The sequence below is a fragment of the Eubalaena glacialis genome, chromosome 13, assembly GCF_028564815.1.
Source record: "Eubalaena glacialis isolate mEubGla1 chromosome 13, mEubGla1.1.hap2.+ XY, whole genome shotgun sequence".
Classification (NCBI taxonomy): domain Eukaryota; kingdom Metazoa; phylum Chordata; class Mammalia; order Artiodactyla; family Balaenidae; genus Eubalaena; species Eubalaena glacialis.
Window position 1 is genome coordinate 42,944,025 of NC_083728.1, and position 24,740 is coordinate 42,968,764.

General features: G+C 39.0%; 1 protein-coding gene across 1 annotated transcript in view; it reads right to left on the bottom strand.

Moving 5' to 3' along the window:
* Positions 1–24,484, bottom strand: part of PAK5 (p21 (RAC1) activated kinase 5) — a 106,280-nt gene extending 81,796 nt beyond the window's left edge. Inside the window, exon 1 of the mRNA XM_061208651.1 lies at positions 24,281–24,484. Coding sequence (XP_061064634.1) covers positions 24,281–24,484 — 204 coding nt within the window. The remainder of the gene's footprint in view (positions 1–24,280) is intronic.
* Between the last annotated feature and the right edge of the window lie 256 nt (positions 24,485–24,740).

Here is a 24,740-nt window from a genome sequence, read left to right on the forward strand (position 1 = left end):
ATGTTTTCTTAATAATTTTTTCCTTATTTTCTATTTTTAAAAAATTAAAAAAATTTTTTTAATAAGTTTTTTCATATTTTTTATTTTAAAAAATTAAAAAATTTTTCTTAATAAATTTTTTTCTTAGTAATTTTTTTCTTATTTTTTATTATAAAAAATTAATAAATCTATTTTCAAAAATTAAAAAAAATTTTTTCTTAATAAATTTATTCTTAATAATTTTTTTCTTATTTTTTATTATAATAGCTTTATTTTATTTTATTTTATCCTCTTTCTTTCTTTCTTTCTTTTTATTTTTTCTCCCTTTTATTCTGAGCCATGTGGATGAAAGGCTCTTGCTGCTCCAGCCAGGCATCAGGGCTGTGCCTCTGAGGTGGGAGAGCCAACTTCAGGACACTGGTCCACAAGAGACCTCCCAGCTCCACGTAATACCAAATGGCGAAAATCTCTCAGAGATCTCCATCTCAACATCAAGACCCAGCTTCACTCAACGACCAGCAAGCTACAGTGCTGGACACCCTATGCCAAACAAGTAGCAAGACAGGAACACAGCCCCATCCATTAACAGAGAGGCTGCCTAAAATCATAATAAGGCCACAGACACCCCAAAACACACCACCAGACGTGGACGTGCCCACCAGAAAGATAAGATCCAGACTCATCCACCAGAACACAGGCACTAGTCCCCTCCACCAGGAAGCCTACACAACCCACTGAACCAACCTTAGCCACTGGGGACAGATACCAAAAATAACGGGAACTACAAACCTGCAGCCAGTGAAAAGGAGACCCCAAACACAGTAAGATAAGCAAAATGAGAAGACAAAAAAACACACAGCAGGTGAAGGAGCAGGCTCAAAACACACCAGACCTAACAAATGAAGAGGAAATAGGCAGTCTACCTGAAAAAGAATTCAGAATAATGATAGTAAGGATGATCCAAAATCTTGGAAATAGAATAGACAAAATGCAAGAAACATTTAACAAGGACGTAGAAGAACTAAAGAGGAACCAAGAAACGATGACAAGCACAATAAATGAAATTAAAAATACTCTAGATGGGATCAATAGCAGAATAACTGAGGCAGAAGAACGGATAAGTGACCTGGAAGATAAAATAGTGGAAATAACTACTGCAGACCAGAATAAAGAAAAAAGAATGAAAACAACTGAGGACAGTCTCAGAGACCTCTGGGACAACATTAAGCGCACCAACATTTGAATCATAGGGGTCCTAGAAGAAGAAGAGAAAAAGAAAGGGACTGAGAAAATATTTGAAGAGATTATAGTTGAAAACTTCCCTAATATGGGAAAGGAAATAGTTAATCAAGTCCTGGAAGCACAGAGAGTCCCATACAGGATAAATCCAAGGAGAAACACACCAAGATACATATTAATCAAACTATCCAAAATTAAATATAAAGAAAACATATTAAAAGCAGCAAGGGAAAAACAACAAATAACACACAAGGGCATCCCCATAAGGTTAACAGCTGATCTTTCAGCAGAAACTCTGCAAGCCAGAAGGGAGTGGCAGGATATACTTAAAGTGATGAAGGAGAAAAACCTACAACCAAGGTTACTCTACCCAGCAAGGATCTCATTCAGATTTGATGGAGAAATTAAAACCTTTACAGACAAGCAAAAGCTGAGAGAGTTCAGCACCACCAAACCAGCTTTACAACAAACGCTAAAGGAACTTCTCTAGGCAAGAAACACAAGAGAAGGAAAACACCTACAATAACAAACCCAAAACATTTAAGAAAATGGGAATAGGAACATACATATCGATAATTACCTTAAATGTAAATGGATTAAATGCTCCCACCAAAAGACACAGACTGGCTGAATGGATACAAAAACAAGACCCATATATATGCTGTCTACAAGAGACCCACTTCAGACCTAGAGACACATACAGACTGAAAGTGAGGGGATGGAAAAAGATATTCCATGCAAATGGAAATCAAAAGAAAGCTGGAGTAGCAATTCTCATATCAGACAAAATAGACTTTAAAATAAAGACTATTACAAGAGACAAAGAAGGACACTATATAATGATCAAGGGATCGATCCAAGAGGAAGGTATAACAATTGTAAATATTTATGCACCCAACATAGGAGCACCTCAATACATAAGGCAAATACTAACAGCCATGAAAGGGGAAATCGACAGTAACACAATCATAGTAGGGGACTTTAACACCCCACTTTCACCAATGGGCGGATCATCCAAAATGAAAATAAATAAGGAAACACAAGCTTTAAATGATACATTAAACAAGATGGACTTAATTGATATTTATAGGACATTCCACCCAAAAACAACAGAATACATATTTTTCTCAAGTGCTCATGGAACATTCTCCAGGATAGATCATATCTTGGGTCACAAATCAAGCCTTGGTAAATTTAAAAAAAATTGAAATCGTATCAAGTATCTTTTCCGACCACAATGCTATGAGACTAGATATCAATTACAGGAAAAGATCTGTAAAAAATACAAACACATGGAGGCTACACAATACACTACTTAATAACGAAGTGATCATGGAAGAAATCAAAGGGGAAATCAAAAAATACCTGGAAACAAATGACAATGGAGACACGACGATCCAAAACCTATGGGATGCAGCAAAAGCAGTTCTAAGAGGGAAGTTTATAGCAATACAAGCCTACATCAAGAAACAGGAAACATCTCGAATAAACAACCTAACCTTGCACCTAAAGCAATTAGAGAAAGAAGAACAAAAAAACCCCAAAGCTAGCAGAAGGAAAGAAATCATAAAGATCAGATCAGAAATAAATGAAAAAGAAATGAAGGAAACAATAGCAAAAATCAATGAAACTAAAAGCTGGTTCTTTGAGAAGATAAACAAAATTGATAAACCATTAGCCAGACTCATCAAGAGAAAAAGGGAGAAGACTCAAATTAATAGAATTAGAAATGAAAAAGGAGAAGTAACCACTGACACTGCAGAAATACAAACGATCATGAGAGATTACTACAAGCAACTCTATGCCAATAAAATGGACAACCTGGAAGAAATGGACAGATTCTTAGAAATGCACAACCTGCTGAGACTGAACCAGGAAGAAATAGAAAATATGAACAGACCAATCACAAGCACTGAAATTGAAACTGTGATTAAAAATCTTCCAACACACAAAAGCCCAGGACCAGATGGCTTCACAGGCGAATTCTATCAAACATTTAGAGAAGAGCTAACACCTATCCTTCTCAAACTCTTCCAAAATATTGCAGAGGGAGGAACACTCCCCAACTCATTCTACGAGGCCACCATCACCCTGATACCAAAACCAGACAAAGATGTCACAAAGAAAGAAAACTACAGGCCAATATCACTGATGAACATAGATGCAAAAATCCTCAACCAAATACTAGCAAACAGAATCCAACAGCACATTAAAAGGATCATACACCATGATCAAGTGGGGTTTATTCCAGGAATGCAAGGATTCTTCAATATATGCAAATCAATCAACGTGATACATCATATTAACAAATTGAAGGAGAAAAACCATATGATCATCTCAATAGATGCAGAGAAAGCTTTCGACAAAATTCAACACCCATTTATGATAAAAGTCCTGCAGAAAGTAGGCATAGAGGGAACTTTCCTCAACATAATAAAGGCCGTATATGACAAACCCACAGCCAACATTGTCCTCAATGGTGAAAAACTGAAACCATTTCCACTAAGATCAGGAACAAGACAAGGTTGCCCACTCTCACCACTATTATTCAACATAGTTTTGGAAGTGTTAGCCACAGCAATCAGAGAAGAAAAAGAAATAAAAGGAATCCAAATCGGAAAAGAAGTAGTAAAGCTGTCACTGTTTGCAGATGACATGATACTATACATAGCGAATCCTAAAGATGCTACCAGAAAACTACTAGAGCTAATCAATGAATTTGGTAAAGTTGTAGGATACAAAATTAATGCACAGAAATCTCTTGCATTCCTATATACTAATGATGAAAAATCTGAAAGTGAAATTAAGAAAACACTCCTGTTTACCATTGCAACAAAAAGAATAAAATATCTAGGAATAAACCTACCTAAGGAGACAAAAGACCTGTATGCAGAAAATTATAGGACACTGATGAAAGAAATTAAAGATGATACAAATAGATGGAGAGATATACCATGTTCTTGGATTGGAAGAATCAACATTTTGAAAATGACTCTGCTACCCAAAGAAATCTACAGATTCAATGCAATCCCTATCAAACTACCACTGGCATTTTTCACAGAACTAGAACAAAAAATTTCACAATTTGTATGGAAACACAAAAGACCCCGAATAGCCAAAGCAATCTTGAGAACGAAAAATGGAGCTGGAGGAATCAGGCTCCTGGACTTCAGACTATACTACAAAGCTACAGTAATCAAGACAGTTTGGTACTGGCACAAAAACAGAAATATAGATCAATGGAACAGGATAGAAAGCCCAGAGATGAACCCACGCACATATGGTCACCTTATCTTTGATAAAGGAGGCAAGCATATACAGTGGAGAAAAGACAGCCTCTTCAATAAGTGGTGCTGGGAAAATTGGACAGGTACATGTAAAAGTATGAAATTAGAACACTCCCTGACACCATACACAAAAATAAACTCAAAATGGATTAAAGATCTAAGTGTAAGGCCAGACACTATCAAACTCTTAGAGGAAAACATAGGCAGAACACTCTATGACGTAAATCACAGCAAGATCCTTTTTGACCCACCTCCTAGAGAAATGGAAATAAAAACACAAATAAACAAATGGGACCTAATGAAACTTAAAAGCTATTGCACAGCAAAGGAAACCATAAACAAGACCAAAAGACAACCCTCAGAATGGGAGAAAATATTTGCAAATGAAGCAACTGACAAAGGATTAATCTCCAAGATTTACAAGCAGCTCATGCAGCTCAATAACAAAAAAACAAACAACCCAATCCAAAAATGGGCAGAAGACCGAAATAGACATTTCTCCAAAGAAGATATAGATTGCCAACAGACACATGAAAGAATGCTCAACATCATTAATCATTAGAGAAATGCAAATCAAAACTACAATGAGGTATCATCTCACACCGGTCAGAATGGCCATCATCAAAAAATCTAGAAACAATAAATGCTGGAGAGGGTGTGGAGAAAAGGGAACACTCTTGCACTGTTGGTGGGAATGTAGATTGATACAGCCACTATGGAGAACAGTATGGAGGTTCCTTAAAAAACTAAAAATAGAACTACCATACGACCCAGCAATCCCATTACTGGGCATATACCCTGAGAAAACCATAATTCAGAAAGAGTCATGTACCAAAATATTCATTGCAGCTCTGTTTACAATAGCCAGGACATGGAAGCAACCTAGGTGTCCATCATCGGATGAATGGATAAAGAAGATGTGGCACATATATACAATGGAATATTACTCAGCCACAAAAAGAAATGAAATGGAGGTATTTGTAATGAGGTGGATGGAGTTAGAGTCTGTCATACAGAGTGAAGTAAGTCAGAAAGAGAAAAAGAAATACAGTATGCTAACATATATATATGGAATCTAAGGAAAAAAAAAAAAAGGTCATGAAGAACCTAGTGGCAAGACGGGAATAAAGACACAGACCTACTAGAGAATGGACTTGAGGATATGGGGAGGGGGAGGGGTGAGATGTGACAGGGTGAGAGAGTGTCATGGACATATATACACTACCAAATGTAAAATAGATAGCTAGTGGGAAGCAGCCGCATAGCACAGGGAGATCAGCTCGGTGCTTTGTGACCACCTAGAGGGGTGGGATAGGGAGGGTGGGAGGGAGGGAGATGCAAGAGGGAAGAGATATGGGAACATATGTATATGTATAACTGAATCACTTTGTTATAAAGCAGAAACTAACACACCATTGTAAAGCAATTATACTTTAATAATGATGTTTAAAAAAAAAATCACAATCCTAGAGAGAGACTTAAATATACCTCTCTCGGAATTTGGCAGAAATAGAGAATTTTTGCTATAAAAAGAAATAAGGCATAGGAGAATTGTGTCGGGAAATTCAAATCTGGTCCGATTCTATAAACATTTTAGCCTCTGCTAGTTATCTCACATCTCAGCAAGCATTGCACCATGCCCAGCTTGAGAAACAAACGAAACATTGAAAACCTACTAAAGGTATCTATGCAGTGAACAAATCAGAAATCAAGAGATCTTGAATGCTTGGAAGGTGCTTACAGGAAGGTTTTCATGCAATGCCCAGGATTGGGCTAACCTTCATCATTGCTTTTCATTCATTAACAAGGAGGTCCCACTTTTCCATTCCATCAATGGATTCTCTCTCCCCTTTCTCTGCTCTTGGGATCAGATTTCTCCTTCCTTACTATATTCTGAAAACAAAATCCCAACTAATTCCCCCAATGAGATGCACTGTGTCCCCCCAAAAGATGCTATATTTCCTCCCTACCCTGTGCTCTCATAAGACATGTAGAAAACTTTCATCTTTTCCCCTCCTTCCCCTTATCCACTTACAGAGATAATGCAAGCAGAGTTTCTTCCAACTCATCTGTGCTCATGATAATTGAGATTTCTGGTTTCTCCACACAGCCCTGCCTTGTAATATGCTACTAAGGCCGCTATACCCTCAGCAACTACCATCCATCTTAAACACAGTTTTTGAGGTCCAGCTCTACCATGTGATGGTTGTGTGGCCTGTGCGAAGCGCCTGTGTGCTCTGAGCCCAGATTTCCCATCTGTAAAATAAGGTTGACATACCGACCCTCGCTTAGTAGGGCTCAGATGAGGTCATATCTGTCTATTCAAATGTGTTAGTACAATTAACCCCAGCCCTGCTCCCCAGAGGGAGTTCACATCCCTCCCAGAGAAAACCACGTTGAGAATCTGTTACCAGCAGATTTGGAAGCAAGAAACACAAGTACCCAATATTCACACTGGTTTGTAGACACTGAACTTTATAACTGGGCCCAAAATAGCTGTAGGCTTTTTCCATCTACAGGGAGCCTTTCATGAAGGTTTAAAAAAGTATTATTACTACTGTCCCCACGCCCATCCCCACCTCCACCAACCACCTCTATTATTATGCCCACCATCACCACCTTTATTCTTTTTCTTTCTTTCTTCTTTGACTTGACTCACATAATAACCTTAAAAGGCAGGAAGATGTAGTCTGGAGCTGAGGGAATGTTAACCGAGCACAGGGCAGGGATCTATCCTTAACTGAAGACGTAACTCCCACCCTGAACTGTTGTCTATAAAACTGTGCCAAGGAGAGAAGCGAAAAGCTGAGTAGCAAATTGATGTCTTTCCTTGTTGAGCCAAGCTCACCAAAGGGGTAGGAGATAGCGCTGAGCCCAAGTTTTTGGTGTGAAGCTACCAAAAATCAGAGTTTTGGTAATTTGACCATTTTTTTTTTAAACTTGCCTGCATTGTTTTCTGTGTTCTAGGTTAATTTCTCTCCAGTTGTTGCTAATTTACAAAGTCTTGTCAACTCCTTGGCTTTATTTTTAGTCATTAACTTGGAAATGTGAAGCATGGCCGATGGGTTACAAAATTGCTTCCTGTTTTAGGCTTATTGTTTCTAAAGCCAAATCACTGACAAAACCACGAAGATCATAGGATCTGGAAGACGGAAAATCATAGCATTCAAGATTGCAGGTGCTACAAGCTAATTGGGCTAACTGGGCTCTGAAACTGCAAGGTGAGAATGTAAACAAGCCAAATAACTCAGTAGGTAGTAACTGTGCCCTCAAAAATTCCACTTTTCTATCAAAGAACAGAACTTCTTACCCTTTTGAATATAATGAACTTATCAATAAAAAATAAACTAGCAATCAACATAAATTTCCAACAATACGAGGGTTTTCAAATCATGACACATTTGTCCTAATGTGGCCACTAAAAATAATATTGCAGAAAATATAACAATACGTTAGGTTCATGGTTCCCAAACTGTATATCCAAGTGCCCCAGAGGACTGCTGTGAACTCTTATGAGTGTGGTAGGATATTTTAAATTTTTGAAGGAGACAGCAATGTCTAACCTTTTTAAAAAACAATTCTGAAGTTGACAAGACTTTTTATTATAACATTTCTTATTTGTGCATGATTCTAACAACAAATATATTTTTCACCCTTCATCTAAACACTGTATATATGACATGACACCTTGTAAATTACCAGCTCAAGGTAGTTCAAGGTTCTACACTCAGTTGCACTACATGCTTGTTGATGACATCACTGAATGTAAAGATGTGCATTTGGCAGTTGTCACGATGAAAAAAGCAGGCTTTGTGAAAATCAATGGAACAGGAAATGAGTGTGAGGTATTGAGGGATCCAACCTGCTTCCAAGGCTGAAGAAGAAGTGCAGTGCTCAGCAGATGTGCACATTTTCATCAGTGTTTCTTTCAGAATGACATAAAATATCTTAATTTTGTGTACTATTTGTTAGGACATAAATACTTAAGTTGTTTGGATTGAACTATGTATTTATCAATAATAAATAAAATGATTAACTATTTCTTTTTGCCTAGGGGGCGCTGTGACAAAATTACTGAGACACCAGATTCACTGGCGCTGTGGACTGAGAAAGTTTGGGAATTGCTGCATTAGGTGAAAAAAATGAAATAAAAACTGCATCAACATTGTAATCAATCTTGCTTTTCCGAGTGTGTATGTTTTTTCAACCGATGGAAGAAAATACATCAAAATTCAACAGTGGAGATACGGTAGGTCTTTCTTCTCCATAGTTTTTTATATTTACTAACCTGCTTGTGATGAATAAGTGTTATATGCTAAAAACAATGAAAGGTTATTAAAAGTGACTCCCTATGGGAGCATATTTGCTTCTCTTAATAAAAATAGCTGCTAAACATAACAGAGAGTTTCATTTTTGAAGAAGATTTTATTGCACTCTGCTAACTTCTCCAGCTTCCTGCTCCAAAAATGCGGGATCTGGCTTTAGGACACTGAGGTTTTGAAGAAACCTGTTTCTATGTGTATGTCTTCTTTTGTGCTTTTTTTTTTTTTTTTTTTTTTTAAAAACACCCATTTCCCACCCCTGCAGCCCTCAGATAGTGAACATGGCTTGGAGTTTCCAGCGGATGGGGCTTCTCACCCCAACGGCTGGCAGATCTAAGAAGATGCTGCAACTGACAGGGCAGAGAGGCAGGGCCTGCTGATGTCACAGATGCTCTGTGGGGACTGTCATTTCTCTGGCTCCTGCTTCATGGTAGAAGGAATGGCCTGCAGCATCCTGCAGGTCTGAGGTGGAAGATGTCACTGGGAGCCTGCCCTGAGGAAATTCACATGTGAAAGCACTCTTGAGTGAAAGAGGTCTAGGGTGTTTTGCTGTTAAAATTGATGAACTCCTGAGAACTCACATTTTATAAAACTACGGGGTTATCTATACAACTGAGACATACGCATGTAGTCTTTGATTTATTGATTGTGAGAGGAAACAAACTCAAAATATTTTTATCCTACAAACTTATGGTTACCAAAGAAGAAAGGTAGGGGTGAGGGATAAATTAGGAGTTTGGGGTTAACATATACACACTACTATATATAAAATAGATCATCAACAAGGACCTACTGTATAGCACAGGGAACTCTACTCAGTATTCTGTAATAACCTATATGGGAAAAGAATCTGAAAAAGAATGGATATATGTATCTGTATACCTGAATCACCTTGCTGTACACCTGAAACTAACACAACTTTGTAAATCAATTATAGTCCAATGTAAAATAAAAATTAAAGAAAATAATACAAATTTTTTTTTCTCTTAAAAAGGCAATTTTCATTATACTTTGTACTTGAGATATTTGGGTTTGTTTCCTTTTTAAATTTATTGACCACTAATATTTTAAATGTATTTGACTGTTCAGCCCTTACACCAGTCCTATGAGGCAGTACTGCTATATCTGCTTTTAACAGATGAGGAAACTGAGGCACACAGAGGGCGAGTAACTTGCACAAGGTCAAACATCTAGAATGAGCAGGACCAAGATTTGGGGCTTATCTTGGATAGTCTGGCTCTAGAGGGCTCTTAAGCAAGACATTGTTACTGCCTCTTTGTAAATTTATGTTCTTATCTAAGGGGTATCCTTTCATTAGGCATGAATAGAAGACTACACTCTTTCAAAATCCAAAGATCACACCTTCCCTGCATTTTCTAGGAATTCATTCCACTCTCAAAGTTTTCATAACAAAGTGTTTACATAATCTATTGTTATATATTCTATTAAGTGTTATATATTCTATTTTGTCTTTATATTGATAAATCTATCTCCCCCACTAGACTGTGTGCCTGTAGAGGGGGAACCACACATTGTCCTCCTCCAGAGCGTCACTGCTGAGAACACAGTAGGTCCACAAAACACATTTGCTGAAGATGTGAAAGCCGTTGTTATACTGATAGCAGCTGCACCGGTGCTGTGCCTTTAAGTCCTCAGCCCAATTCGGAGGCCACCTGCAGCCATTTCCTGCCCCCGCTGAGGGCTACCCAAGTCTCTTTACCTGAAGGCGTCCTCTGGCGCTGGGGAATGCTTGGCCAAATATGGGGAGGCTGGATTTTGCCAGGAATTAACTCCCAGGAGCAGCCGACAACCAGGGAGGGACTGGAGTTGGTGGACAGATGGCCCAGTTTCCTCACTTCGTGCAGGGACAGTTCTGAGCTGTGTCCTGCAAAGTCACATCCTCAGCGGGACTGAGACCCGGTTGCACAGCAGCTACCTGCTCACTAACACACCTTCTCTTGGCTTCTCTTCCTTCCTGGTCTCAGTACTTTCTTTCCTCAAAGCCACAGGCAATGGATTCTGCCAACAGCCTAGATAGACTCTGAAGTGATTCTTCCTCATTTGAGCCCCTGGATAGGAAGGCAGTTGGGAGGGCAGCTCACTGCACACCCTGATCTGTGCCTTGTGAGATCCTGAGCAGAGGATCCAGCTAATAAGCTGTGCCCAACTCCTGACCAACAGTGAGGATAGTAATATATATGTGCTGTTGGAAGCTATTAAGTTTATGATAACTTACTACAATAGAAAGTACAATACAGTAGTAGCAATAGAAAACTAATACAGATTTTGGTGCCTGGAAGTGGGGTGCTGCTGTAACAAATACCTACAAACCTGAGTATTTAGTTTGCTAGGGCTGTCATAACAAAGTACCACAGACTGGTACTGGTACATTTCTTAACCAACAGAAATTTATTTCCCACAGTTCTGGATGCTGGAAGTCTGAGGTCAAGGTATCTGCAGGGATGCTTCTCCTAAGGCTGCTTTCCTTGGCTTGCAGACAGCCTTTTCTCTGTGTTCCTGTGCATCTCTGGCACCTCTTCCCTCTTCTTATAAGGACACCAGTCGTACTGGATTAGGGCCCCATCCTTATGACCTCATTCAACCTTAATTACCTCCCTTAAAGACCCTATTACCACATAAAATCACATATGGCTTTTGGTGGGGATTCAATACATAACAACACAGGGGTTCTGCAACCAGAAGTGGGTGGAGGCTAGAGGGATGTTGAGGAACACGGTAGAGAGTGTCTAACTTGCCATGAACAGCCTCTTACTAGAAATCTGGACTTTGAGGATACAGATGGTGAGGGCACAGAAACAAATGAGGAACATGTTACTGGAAACTGGAGGAAGGGGGAACCTTGCTATGTACTGGCAGAAAGTTTAGAAAAATTGTCTTCTGGAGTTATGTGGAAAGCAGAAGCTGTAAGTGATAAATTTCGTGACATATCTACAGAGATTTCCAAGAAAAGTGTGGTCAGCACTTCCTGGTTTCTTCTTTCTGTTTGCAGTAAAATGTAGGAGGAAAGAGATTCATTGAAGGAAGAACTTTTTTTAAAAAAAGGGAACCAGAATCTCATGACTTAAAAAATTCTGAGCCTCTCTACATGGCAAAGGTGAGAAAATGAAGAGGTGCACTCAGGAAAGCTTGCTTGAGAATAAAGGCTAAGGGTGTGACCGTACAATCAACTCTCAGTTAAAAATTCAAGAAAGGGACTTCCCTGGCGGTCCAGTGGTTAAGACTTCATCTTCCAATGCAGGAGATGCAGGTTCGATCCCTGGTTGGGGAGCTAAGATCCCACATGCCTCGTGGCCAAAAAACCAAAAACAGAAGCAATATTGTAACAAATTCAATAAAGACTTTAAAAATGGTCCACATCAAAAAAAACAAAAACAAAAAACTGAAGAAAGACCCAAGGTCAGGGTATGCAGTCACATAAAAGGCCTTTTGAAGAAATTAAGGGTGTGCCCCACAGACCTTCTCAATCAAACCAGAAAACTTCTAGGAAGCTTAAAGGCACTGCCCCTCAGTCATCTCAGGTGAGGCCGAGGTTCAGGAGGGTTTATCTTAACAATATCTGTGGATGTAGCCGTTGCCTCATGGAGGGGACCACAGTGATAACCACACAAGGTCTACGAAGTTCTTGAGAAATTGTTTCAATAGAAGCACTGCCAACTCGGACAGCAAGGGACCAAGATATCACGACAGGAGGCTTTCAGAGCCCCCCTCCCCCCATTCCACCAGCAATAGAAAGCAGGCTGATAAAACTACTTGGCTGCAAACAGGCTACTTTTCATGGGAAAGAAGGGCAGCACCAGTACCCTGAGAGTAGGGCCTGAGCCACAGAGGATTATCCCCAAGCTTGAAACCTAACCAGTGAACTCCCAACATTTGCCAGGCTGGATTTCACAGCAGCTTTGGACTGGTGACTCCTTTTTACCTTCTGTTTCTCCTGTTTTGAGCCAGAATGTCTACAATGATTATCCTATGCCTGCCCCACCATTGTGTGTTGGGAGGGCTGGGGGTTCACAGCTCCACAGACGGAGAGCAACGGTGCCCCAGCAGTTCTGTCCACACCTGACCCCCACTGAACTTGAGGTGATGCTCTAACAAGATGAGATGGGAAACTTGGGCTGGCATAAATACATTTTGCATGTGGGAGGGACAGTGAGGACCAGAGTGGACAGGCCCTAGGGTGGCTTCTCAGTGATTCCAGCCTCCTGGTGCTCATGTCTTTGTGTGATCCCCTCTCCATGAGCCTGGGTAGGACCTGTGCCTTGCTTCTAACCAATAGAACATGGCAGAGGTGGTAGGATGCCACATCCACACTTGTGGGTTATGTTATATGGCAAAGGTCATGGGATGTCACCTGCCCCATGGTTATGTTACATGATATGACAACAGTGATGGGACATCACTTCATGATTATGTTATGACATATATGTAAAACTCCAAGCAGGTAGCTCTTGCTCTCCTGCTGGCTGTGAAGAAGCAAAGTGCCATCAGTTCTCCAAAGCAAGGAGGCAAGTTCTGCCAACATCCTAAATGAGCTTGGAAGTGGATTCTTCCCCAGTCAAGCCTCCGGATGGCAATGAAGTCCAGCTGACCCCTGACCGCAGCCTTGCGAGAGCTTGAGCAGAGAACCCAGACTCCACACTCACAGAAACTGAGATAATAAATGTGTGTTCTAGTAAGCCATGACGTGTGTGGTAATTTATTATGCAACAATAGAAAACTAATACAAAGATTCTCAATAGGCAATAGATTGTGTGAGTACAGCAAACTCTTAGATTAGTGCCATCTTGGGTACAGCTTTTGCATTGCAATTTTCACCTTACAGGTAATAGTAGTAGCATCCAATCAGTTGGATGGTGATGTGCAGCTTGGAAATGATCAAAACATTGATAAAGTTCTTTATTACTAGTTTAGAGTCGACGATTTAATGCTTATATTTAAAATTATATGACAAAACGATTAAAAACTATAGGATTTGACAGTGCCCCCCCAAAAAGCCTACAGCTGCCATCTTAGTGCCCCAATTTCTTTGAGATGCTAAATAAAAGATAAAATTAAATCTTTCAAGTTTCAAGCATGTGTGGGAGCCACAGGGAGCCACATTCTTTTGCCTTTGGATTTAGAAGGACTATTTTCAGTTAGGTCACCCCTGCCAGGAGAGAAGAGCTGGGGCAAATAAGGCATCCCTGAGAACATCATCTCTGTATATAGAATTTCCCAGTTATCAAAGCACAACCATCCTCACTGGAGGAGTTCAGCTGTCAGAAGTAGTTCAGAGCAGGCCACTCGACAGGAAACCAACACGAGTCTGGCGCAATGCCTGTGATCTGAGGGTTCATGTTTGACCTCAGATATGATCGGCTCAGGGAGTAGGGAGGCCACCATGGACAGAAAGGGAGCAGCAGACATTTGAATGCTTACTCGTTTGCATCTTGGTGCCTGTACTCTGTCGCTGCGTGGGATCTGTCCATCTCCTCTCTGGAGCTACAGTCAGAGACCACAGTCACTGCAGGAATGCTGGGCCAGGGATTTTAAGCTGAGAGGAGGCACTCGGAAACAGACAATTAGTCATAAATTACTTTCTAATGCAACCGATGATTGACAATTGCTTTAAAATGGTACATTCTATTTATGTTTACCTTTAGGGCTAGGCAGATACCAAACTCTTGAGAGGAGGTGGCTAAGAGCATTTGTTCATGGGGCCTTAGTGGTCCACTTTTCATTGGAAACCTAGGAGCTTCCACATTGTAGCATCATGGAACATGAAAGTCTAGCTGTTTTCTACCTGTCCCATGAGCTGCAGGTGTGAGATACAGTCATTTGTGAGTATAGAAATGTCACATGGGTGCTGGGATGAGCCAGCTGAGAGCCCAGATGAGGTATGTGGTTAATATCCTGCTCTCTTCAAAATGGAAGAAGGGGTGAGTACCTGCAGGGGTCACTCTCCTGTGATGATTCCTTCTGCCCTGAAAACATCAGCCTTTCCTTTTTTGGAGTAACAACTAGGCTATATGAGCTTAAGGCTGCTCCAAATGAAAGGAAGTAGCTTAAGTGAAACAGTGCAGTAAAAGAAGAAAGATGGTACGTATAAGTTGTGGATGTCAATTTTTACTTTTTTTTTTTTTAAATTTTGGAGGTGGCTGTGTGTGGGAGGGTGGAGTGGAGGTGGGGGGCATGGTAGGCATGGGGCACGCCAAATACTATCCCCATTTATACAATGGAAAATGGTTTTCGGAAGTTTCCAGATTTGGTTGGATCATAGAAATGAAGATAGATAATAAATCTGGCTTTGGGTTTGGCCTTATCCACTCCTTTGGGACAAAGCTCACCTTGCCCAAATCTTCTGAATTTAGGCAAGGGAGAGAATTTGGGGTCAGTGTAATGTTTTTCTTCCACAGTGTCTGTGGCAGTGGGAAGGTTGAGAAGGCATATTGAAAATGCAAGAAGAGGTTTCAGAAAGTAATGGGCACCAAGAGAGTTGTGAGAGGCCAAGTCTGTTGTCCTCACTGGTTTAATAGTGCAGAAATATTAGAACTTTGCAAAGGTTAATCACCTGTCCTCTCAGTGAGAGCTTTGGTTCCAGTCAACTTAACAGTAGGTGTTTCCAAGTGGTGTTTTTGATGAGAGGTTTTAGAATAGAGGTAACCTGTCCCCAAAGTTTCATTTCATAATTACTTTTTCTTTTTTAAAAAAAATTAACGATCTTTACAACACATGTTATTTCTTCTGTAAGAGGTCTGTGTTTTTCTTAAACGTCTTTTGACAGTCATAGAGTCAGAAGGACTCCCCAAATCTCAACTATTCATACCCATTTAATTAATATGCCCCTAAAACCTGTAGGATTGCATATCAAATCAATATCACTGGCACACTTAAAAATTGGATCTGACCTTTAAATGAATCGATTTATTTTGTAATAGAACAATTTCTTGATCTGAGACCTGTGCCCTTCACGGATGAGGGTTTAACCAACAGCAACCCCCTGACCATGGCTTACAAAGCCCCACACCATCCATTCCCTCTTTCCCTTGTGTCTGAACACGTCTCCCACCCGCTCTCCCCGCCCACTCTGCTACAGCCACACAGGCTAACTCCCCACGCTTGTTCCCACCCCAGGGTCTTTGAATTAGTTCTTTCTTCCTTCCACCTGTGAATTTCTACCCTTCCTGGGCCCTCTCCTTCTTGGCTCCCTCGTCCCCTTCATGGAAGGACAATCCTCAAGGACTACAAATGGCTTCACCCTTAGTTACTTTATACTATGATGATATTTTCTTTTCTTCATCACATGTATTGCTACTGTAGCCGTGTTGTTTGCTTATTTAAATGATCACTATCTGTCTTCCCATGAGAATTCCAGCTCCCCAGGACAGGGACCTGGCATTTCCTGTTCACATGGACAACCCCTTCACCTAGCACAATGCCTGGCATGGAGTGAGCCTCCAATAAATATTAGTTGAATGAATGAGTGAAATTAATGTAAAATTTTCTGCATCCTGGGAGTTTTAAAGATACAGATCTCAGAAGTGGCTCTGAGTTAACAAGTTTTGGTACATAGGAGGACATAAACTCTGAGAAAATAACAGTAACAATACCACCACTACCATCATTCCCAACAATGACAACAAAAACAACATTCGGTTCTATTTACTGAGTACCTAAAAGCTTGTCTGAGGTGGTATCTTTTATCTTTTAGGTTTGGTAAGACTTTTGTAACCCTAGGAAGGTTTAAAAATAAGTATTGCTGTATAACCTGAGAAATTACAAAATATATCTTAAAATAATGAGGAAAGGAAGCAAAACCACAATATCAGTATTTTTGTAAGCGGTTAAGTGTTGGTATAACAACATATTTTACAGCCATTATGATGATTATGAAATTTTATGTGTCTTTACTGTTTTTGTTTGCATGCATTTACTTTTTTGCATTTATGGTTGAAGCAGCCAAGAAAACTTGATATATTCCACCTATGATGTTCTTGAAATATTTAGGAGATTTTGACTAATTAATATTTAAATGTATAATTTGATCAATGGAATTAATTTAATAGTAGGTACTGGTATTTTTCTGAAATATTACTTAATAGATCCATAATTTTATCACGTTATTAAACTAAGTACAAATAGTAGAATGTATTCTCCACACACCTCCTTAGACAGCTAGGATCTGGCCATTCAAGCTTGCAAGAGAAATACCAGCACCCTAATTTTAGAGACAAGGAAACTTCTGTTCAAAGTAGCAGGTAGATGACTCATCTAAAGCTACGCAGTTTGTAATTGGCATCTTGGACTTAGATGCCAGTGTGCTGACTCCTTGGGCCTCCTCTTCCCATTTCTAACACTCAACATTATATTTTAGTGGAAACAGATCTAAAAGAAGGGGTAGATCAAACCACATGGACTTAAGAGGGTAAGAAAATCACGGGGGATCCATGAGCTTTAAGAGGGGACCCAGTGGACAATATCGGGATGAAAATAAAAGGACAGAAGCCACTCATCCCAGCTGAAGGTCAGTGTGAGGCTCCCATGTTACAAGTCACGAAACAGGGACGGGAGCCAGAAAGGTCATGATGAGGCAGCTCTCGGAATTGCTGGAAGTTTCATTCAGTTAAGAGCCTGACAACCATCTGATACACAGTTTGAACTCCTTGATGACTACTCTCAGAAGGTGGAGGTGGCCCTAAAAGAAATAGTCCCTCTAGACTGAATGCTGACCAATGTGGAGAAGCACATCAGTGATGCAGAAATGAGAAGGAAGCTTGTGAGAAATTGTTACCTTGGGTCAAAGGGAGATCATGCCAGAAAATGTCAGAGAGTTGTCCTGTATTTTAGGAAGGCAATTTTCAAAAAACATTCTAGGAGAGTGTGAATCCCATGGAGATAGGGCTAAGAAGGATGATGTGGCTCTGGAAACCTAAATCCTGAATGCAAAGTTGTGAATCACAAAAAGGGAGAAAAGATAGAGAATTACAGAGTAATTAAGATGGGTTCATTCTTCAATAAGACACTTCAACATAAACTATGACATGGGAGAAAACAAAACAATGGTACAAGTCTTCAAGAATGGGGAGGCTGGACCTGAGGATTTACCTCTCCTGATTTTACTTGTTTGTGTGAGTAGAGTGGTTTTTAATGCAATGGTCAGGAGCAGATGAGGATGAGGGAAGCTCAGCTTTGGAAGATTATGAACTACCAGAGACCACGGAGAGGACACAGACCCAGGCAGAGCCAGTGTGCTTTGCTAGACTCTGTGACTCTTCAAACTTGAAAGGATAAAAAGAAGATTGTTAGAAAGGATTTGAAGGCTACATTAGAAAAGGGGATGGTAAGGATGGGGGCATTTTACTTTATTATTTTTAAAATAATTTATTTAATTAATTTATTTTTTAATAAACAAAAAAGTTTATTTTTTACATATTTCAAGATTAAATCTGAACTTCAAAGATTATCAATAAAAAAATCTTAAAACTTCAGCTATTATTTTTAATCCAAAGAGTTTTTATGTAGGTTGAAGTTATTTTTAAATAGCTCCCAAACTTTGGGTACAAATGCAGAATGTCTATTTCTAAGAAGAGTTCTTTTTTTTTTTTTTAACATCTTTATTGGAGTATAGTTGCTTTACAATGTTGTGTTAGTTTCAAGTGTGCAGCAAAGTGATTCAGTTATACATACAGATATATATTCTTTTTCAGATTCTTTTCCCTTTATAGGTTATTACAAAATATTGAGTATAGTTGCCTGTGCTATACAGTAGGTCCTTGTTGCTTATTTTATAAACAGTAGTGTGTATATGTTAATCCCAAACTCCTAATTTATCCCTGCCCCCCCTTTCCCCTTTGGTAACCACAAGTTTCTTTTCTAGGTCTGTGGGTCTATTTCTGTTTTGTAAATAAGTTCACTTCTATCATTTTTTTAGATTCCATATATAAGTGATATCATATGATATTTGCCTTTCTCTGTCTGACTTACTTCACTTAGTATGATAATCTCTAGGTCCATCTATGTTGCTGAAAATGGCATTATTTCATTCTTTTTTATGGCTGAGTAGTATTCCATTATATCTATGTACCATATCTTCTTTACCCATTAATCTGTCGATGGACGTTTAGTTTGCTTCCATGTCTTGGCTATTGTAAATAGTGCTGCAATGAACACTGGGGTGCATGTATCTTTTTGAATTATGGTTTTCTCTGGATATATGCCCAGGAGTAGGATTATTATGCTAGCTCTATTTTTAGTTTTTTAAGGAATCTCCATATTGGCTGTACTAATTTACATTCCCACCAACAGTGTAGGACAGTTCCTTTTTCTAGGACAGAGGCATGTTAAATGACTTCAAAACCAGAGAAGTCATGTTCTTGGAGAAATTATATTCTATGACACTAAAAGGGATGAAATATTGCATTCAATATTCTGTGAGATGGCTGTTTACCCCAGAAGATTACTAGCCAACTGGAGAAAACTACTCTCTATTTTCAATTAAAACAACAACAACAAAAAGAATAAGAAGAAAAGAAAACACAAAAAAACCCTGGGTAGTATGTGAGGAGCGAGTTGTAGAAGCCACAGATAATCAAATTTGATGTCAACCCTAAGACAATGGTTCTACAACTTTTTGGTCTCAAGAACCTCTTATAATTATTGAGGACCACAAAAGACTTTGGTTTATGTTTTACCTATCAATATTTACTGCATTTGAAACAAACTGAGAAACACAAGAATACAAAGCACAAGATCCATTAGGTATCAGACCAATGACATTAACACACGCCATGTAGATTTTAGGAAACTCTACTGTACACTTGGGAGAGAATGAGAATGAAAATGGCAAATGATGCTTTAGTATTATAAGGAAAATAGTTTTTAGCTTCCACTCCCTGAGACAGTCTGAGAGACCCTCAGGGGTTCTGGACCAAATTTTGAGAACTGCTGCAAAAAAATGTTTCACCATGTGCCCAAGGGGACAAGAACAAAGATATTCATGACAACATTATTTATAAATAGCAAATATTTGGCAATATCCCTTCATTGAGAAACGGAGAAGCTGTAAACAGCTACAACTTTAAAATAAATTCATATTGATTTGTAGAAAATGAGTTTATCTTAAAACAATGTTAAGTAAAAAGCAAGTTAGAGCATATTATATACAGTATGGTATCATTTAATAAAATTGAAACATGCCAAATAATACTATTATTTCTATGGTTTTACTTGAAAATGAAAAACAAATCTGAAGCAATATTAAGATATGCTATTTGTTCACTTTAAAGAGAAGCTATAAAGGCTTTTTTAAATGGCCATTTATTCTTTTTTTTAATTTATTTTTTAAAATTTATTTATTTATTTATTTATTTTTGGCAGAGGCTACTCTTTGTTGTGGTGCACGGGCTTCTCATTGCAGTGGCTTCTCTTGTTGTGGAGCACAGGCTCCAGGTTTGCGGGCTTCAGTAGTTGTGGCATGCGGGCTCAGTAGTTGTGGCTCACAGGCTCTAGAGCGCAGGCTCAGCAGTTGTGGCGCACGTGCTTAGTTGCTCTGCAGCATGTGTGATCTTCCCAGACCATGGCTCGAACCCGTGTCCCCTGCATTGTCAGGCAGATTCCTAACCACTGTGCCACCAGGGAAGTCCCCATTTATTCTTTTTATTTATTTTTTTATTGGAGTATAGTTGATTTACAATGTTGTGATATAAAGGCTTTTTAACATTATTCCTCTTTATATTTTTTTAGCATTTTAAAATGATTTCTAGGCTATTACAAAGGGTGATCACTAAGCTCAAGCTTCAGTCCACCTAAAACAGTGGTTCTTAAAGTTGTCCTCCACCCATCAGTAGCACCAGCACCATCTGAGAGCGTGTTAGACGTGCAAACCATGGGGCACACCCAGAACTACTGAAGCAGAATCTCTAGGGTGGGGCCCAGGAATCTTGGTTTAATAAGCTCCTCAGGAGATTCTGCTGAAAGCCCAAGTTTGAGAACCACTGGGCAAGAACAAACATGACAATTCAACCTGTCCTTTATGTAAATGTATCTAATTCAGCAGGAATTTTGGTAATATTGCTTATGACATTCTTGTGGACAAAATGATGTTACATATAGAAAGGAGTTTCTCAAAGATATTTGCCAAATGTTTTATGTTTTAAAAAGCACTCCCCACCCCGCCCTCACCTTGTCTACACACCTTTGGCTTGGGTACCTGGAGTTTAACTTTTCACACAAATTGGAGCTAACCTGTGGCTCCTGGTTTCTGAGATTTTGAAAATGTTGGCCAGTGTAAACGTGTATTGATACATTATGTGGATAAATTCCTTTGTAATTAGCTAAATCAAGGTTTTCAAAGCATGGTCCCCAGACCAGCAGCATCAGCATCACCTGGAAACTTATTAGAAGTGCAAATTCTTAGGCTCCATCCCAGCCCTGTTCAATCAGAGACTCTGGAAATGGGCCCAGCAATCTGTGTTTATCAAGCCTTCCAGGTGATTCTGTTGGACTATAGTTTGAGAGACACTGACCTAAATGAATCAACATAGAAGAGTATGTCCTGGCGATTGTGACATGTACTTTAAAGAAGGTTTGAACACGAACGGCTCTTTAACCAATCAGAGAAGAGAGTATTGGTTGCAATGGTGAATTTCCATTCAGAACCAGCTGGCCTGAAGCTTACTGACCAATCCTGAAGGACTAGCACTTTGCCACCACCTAAGGCACTGTACACCTCTTCCAGTACTGCTTTTATGTCATGATCTGTTTTCTCATTTTCCTTTGTCTGCTTCAAAGGACAAATTGACCAAATTAGAATTGTCAATTCTACTTAACTTAAAAAAAACTTTGCCAAAATGGCTTTAAATCTGCACAACTCTACCTATTCATTCCTTTCTATTAATTCATTCATGGCTTCGTATTTCAAAGAGTGTTCCAAATTCTGCAATATATACTGCATGGTTTATAATTTGTCCTTCTCAAGTCACTTGCAAGATTTCTACAGAGAAGTCATTTCCAAAGAGTGAGATCATCCAAACCTCATGGCATACTTTGGCCCCTGCAACCTTCTATTTTCCTTATTCCAAGAGGCTGGTAAAGTCAGTAGGATTCTCTTGGACCCCGATTCAATATGTGCTGACAGCACCAACTGCATTCATGGGATTTGGAGAAAGAGAGGCTCCATCTAAAGGAGTTTGGTGAGAGTATGAAATATGGATTTCTTGGGGGTCCTTCAGTTAGAAAGTATTTAATTAGCTCCGCTCTTTCTGGGGAAAATTCAACCTAGCTGACTCTTGTTTTGTCACTCCTTGTCTGTTTTTATTTTTTTCTCGCAGGTAAAACTGTGCCTGAAATTTGCAGAAATCCAGGACTGGATGCATACTCGAGATGTATTTTCCAATCATCTTTCTGTTAGCACTTAAGTGTCTAAAACAAACATTCGCGTTTCATACAGACTGGATACTCACACATTTGGCATCAGGGCTAGGAAGCCCATGACATGAGTAAGAGAATCACTGGGCTCAGGAGCTCAGCAGTTAGGAAATCTTGCTCCAATCAGTGAGGCTCATAAATTAAGTCTGAGAGGATAATGAGCCAGCCCATCCAGGAGATGGAAGAAATGAGCTAGAAGGTCCTCTTAAGTCCTACGTCCACTGAGCGTGGTGGATTATCACTGAGATGGGAGATTCCTACTTCACTGCCAGCCAGGACCTGCTAGGACCTGGACAAGTGAAAAACCATGGTGAAATAAATGATACTCTGTCCTGACCCTGTAATAACCACACTCCCTGATAAGAAAGCACATCGTGGGCCTTTAACTGCTTTCTTCCAGAATGTTCTTCATCAAATGATTATACTCAAGGGTAAAAAAGTTGTCCTTGTTTCATTTGGGCAGTTCTCCTTTGCCATGTTGATCAATAGCAGATAACTTTTCTGGGCACACTGTGTCTTCTGTTTTCTGGGTTTTATAAAAACTTGGAATATGTGAAAAATAATGAAACTAAAAAGTAAATTCTTTCCAATCTCAACTACTTTTTAGATAAGGTCCAGCCTATTATTTAGTCATTAGTGAGGCATTAGTCTTTATTTCAGAAGAAAATCATGTTCAGTAGTAAGATACTGCCTAATATTAACCAGTTGAGTTGGTTAATTGGTCAGTTTCTATTAAATATCAATCAATACCTGCTTAGAATAAGAGGTTCCTTTTTGTCCCTAAAGTTTTATCTTCTCAAATATCTATCTCCTTAGTATTTTACATTTTAGCTGGATTGAAAACTTTCAAAATCTTATCAGAACATCAAATTCACAAGATGCAGGATTAGAACACTCTGTATCGATCTTTGGGCAGAAGAGACCCACATGTTCAATACTAGAATAGAATGACCAAGACCATGCATAAATGATGGAATCACAATTCCAACTTACTCAGCTCAGGTGGTCTCTCATAAGAATTTCTTGTAATTTACCAGATAGGTTCCTTCTTTACTCCCTTTAAAAATGCATCCACTATTGTTTTACGTATCATTTAAACTCAGTGTATTCAATATGCGTGTTAATACAGAATAAGGTGTTTATGTAGCTCAGATGCCTACTAATATAAATCTAATCTATTGGATAACATGATGATAAGCTTCAATGATGTTTAACTCCCATAGGGAGCTTTTGGGAAATGACCCAGGGAATTCTTATCATTCTGAGGTGCAGAAGGAAACTGCAAAGGCTGGACTTTCTCTGTAGTCTCTTGACATATCTGAAATGTACTGGGTCTGAGTTCCACTTTAATGCAATTATTTTGATGAACATTCCTTTTAAAAATCTACTAGCCATTTTTTTAAGGTAAATCATAGCCTATTCTAGGACTCAAATGCTTCATCTTTTATTTGAAATAGCTCTTAGACTATGAAGACTATATACATATAATTTATATATATATACTTATAAATATATATTTGATTTTATATATAAAATATATACGCACATGCATGTGTGTGTGTACACATATATAAACATTTATTATTGTTAAAAACTGTTATTACTATTTATATAAAAGTTTAGACATTCTGAGGGCAAATGCAAAACAACACAAAGCTGCCTAACATAATGTATACTCAGAGGTTATTGTCAATATTTACCAGAGTGGGTGGATAATATTCTTTAGTAAAAAGAACAAACACCATTAAAAGTAGAAATAAAAATTTCCTATTTTGTGACTGTATTGTATGAGTCTGATTAAAAAAAAAACTCACATCTGAAAGCTGAGGTTCCTTTTTATGTGTTGCAATTTACATGAAAATTAAGTGGTGAACATTATACCCATTGAAGATGATTGTGGATAATCTGTGGATATTTAAAAACAAATACATGATTTACACATTTGATAGCTCGCCCCGTAAAGATGGCGCACTGCATCAAATGAGAGAGCATGCTTCTTAAGCCAACTTAAAGACAGAATCCTCGCCATACCTTCATGGGAGCCAGCTGGATGGGAGTGATGCACGAAGGGTCTACCATGGGCTTTGGCCTGTTGGCCGTGTCTGCTAACAGGCTGTGCCACTGCTGGGGAAGGCCGGTAAATTTCTGTTCTTGTGGATCAAACCCAGTATGAACCCTGTGTTCAAAGTTGGATGGGCCAGATATTTCAATCTTTTTCTTTTTCTTTCCAAACATGGTGGAAAACCTGGGAAATGCAAACAGAAACAGGGAGCTGTTTATATGTCGCCAGCAGAAGACCATAGGATAATTAGTAATTCATTCAGAGTTCTATCTTTTCAATTCTTCCTCTATATATCAGCAGCAAAAGATAGAATTTGTATTTTTAGGGTGTGTAGATTAGATAACTTCATTCAAAAGTTTTTGTTCTCTCCTTGCACTTGCCATATATAGTTTCCTGACCCATAGAGTTTGGATTTGGCCATGTGACTCT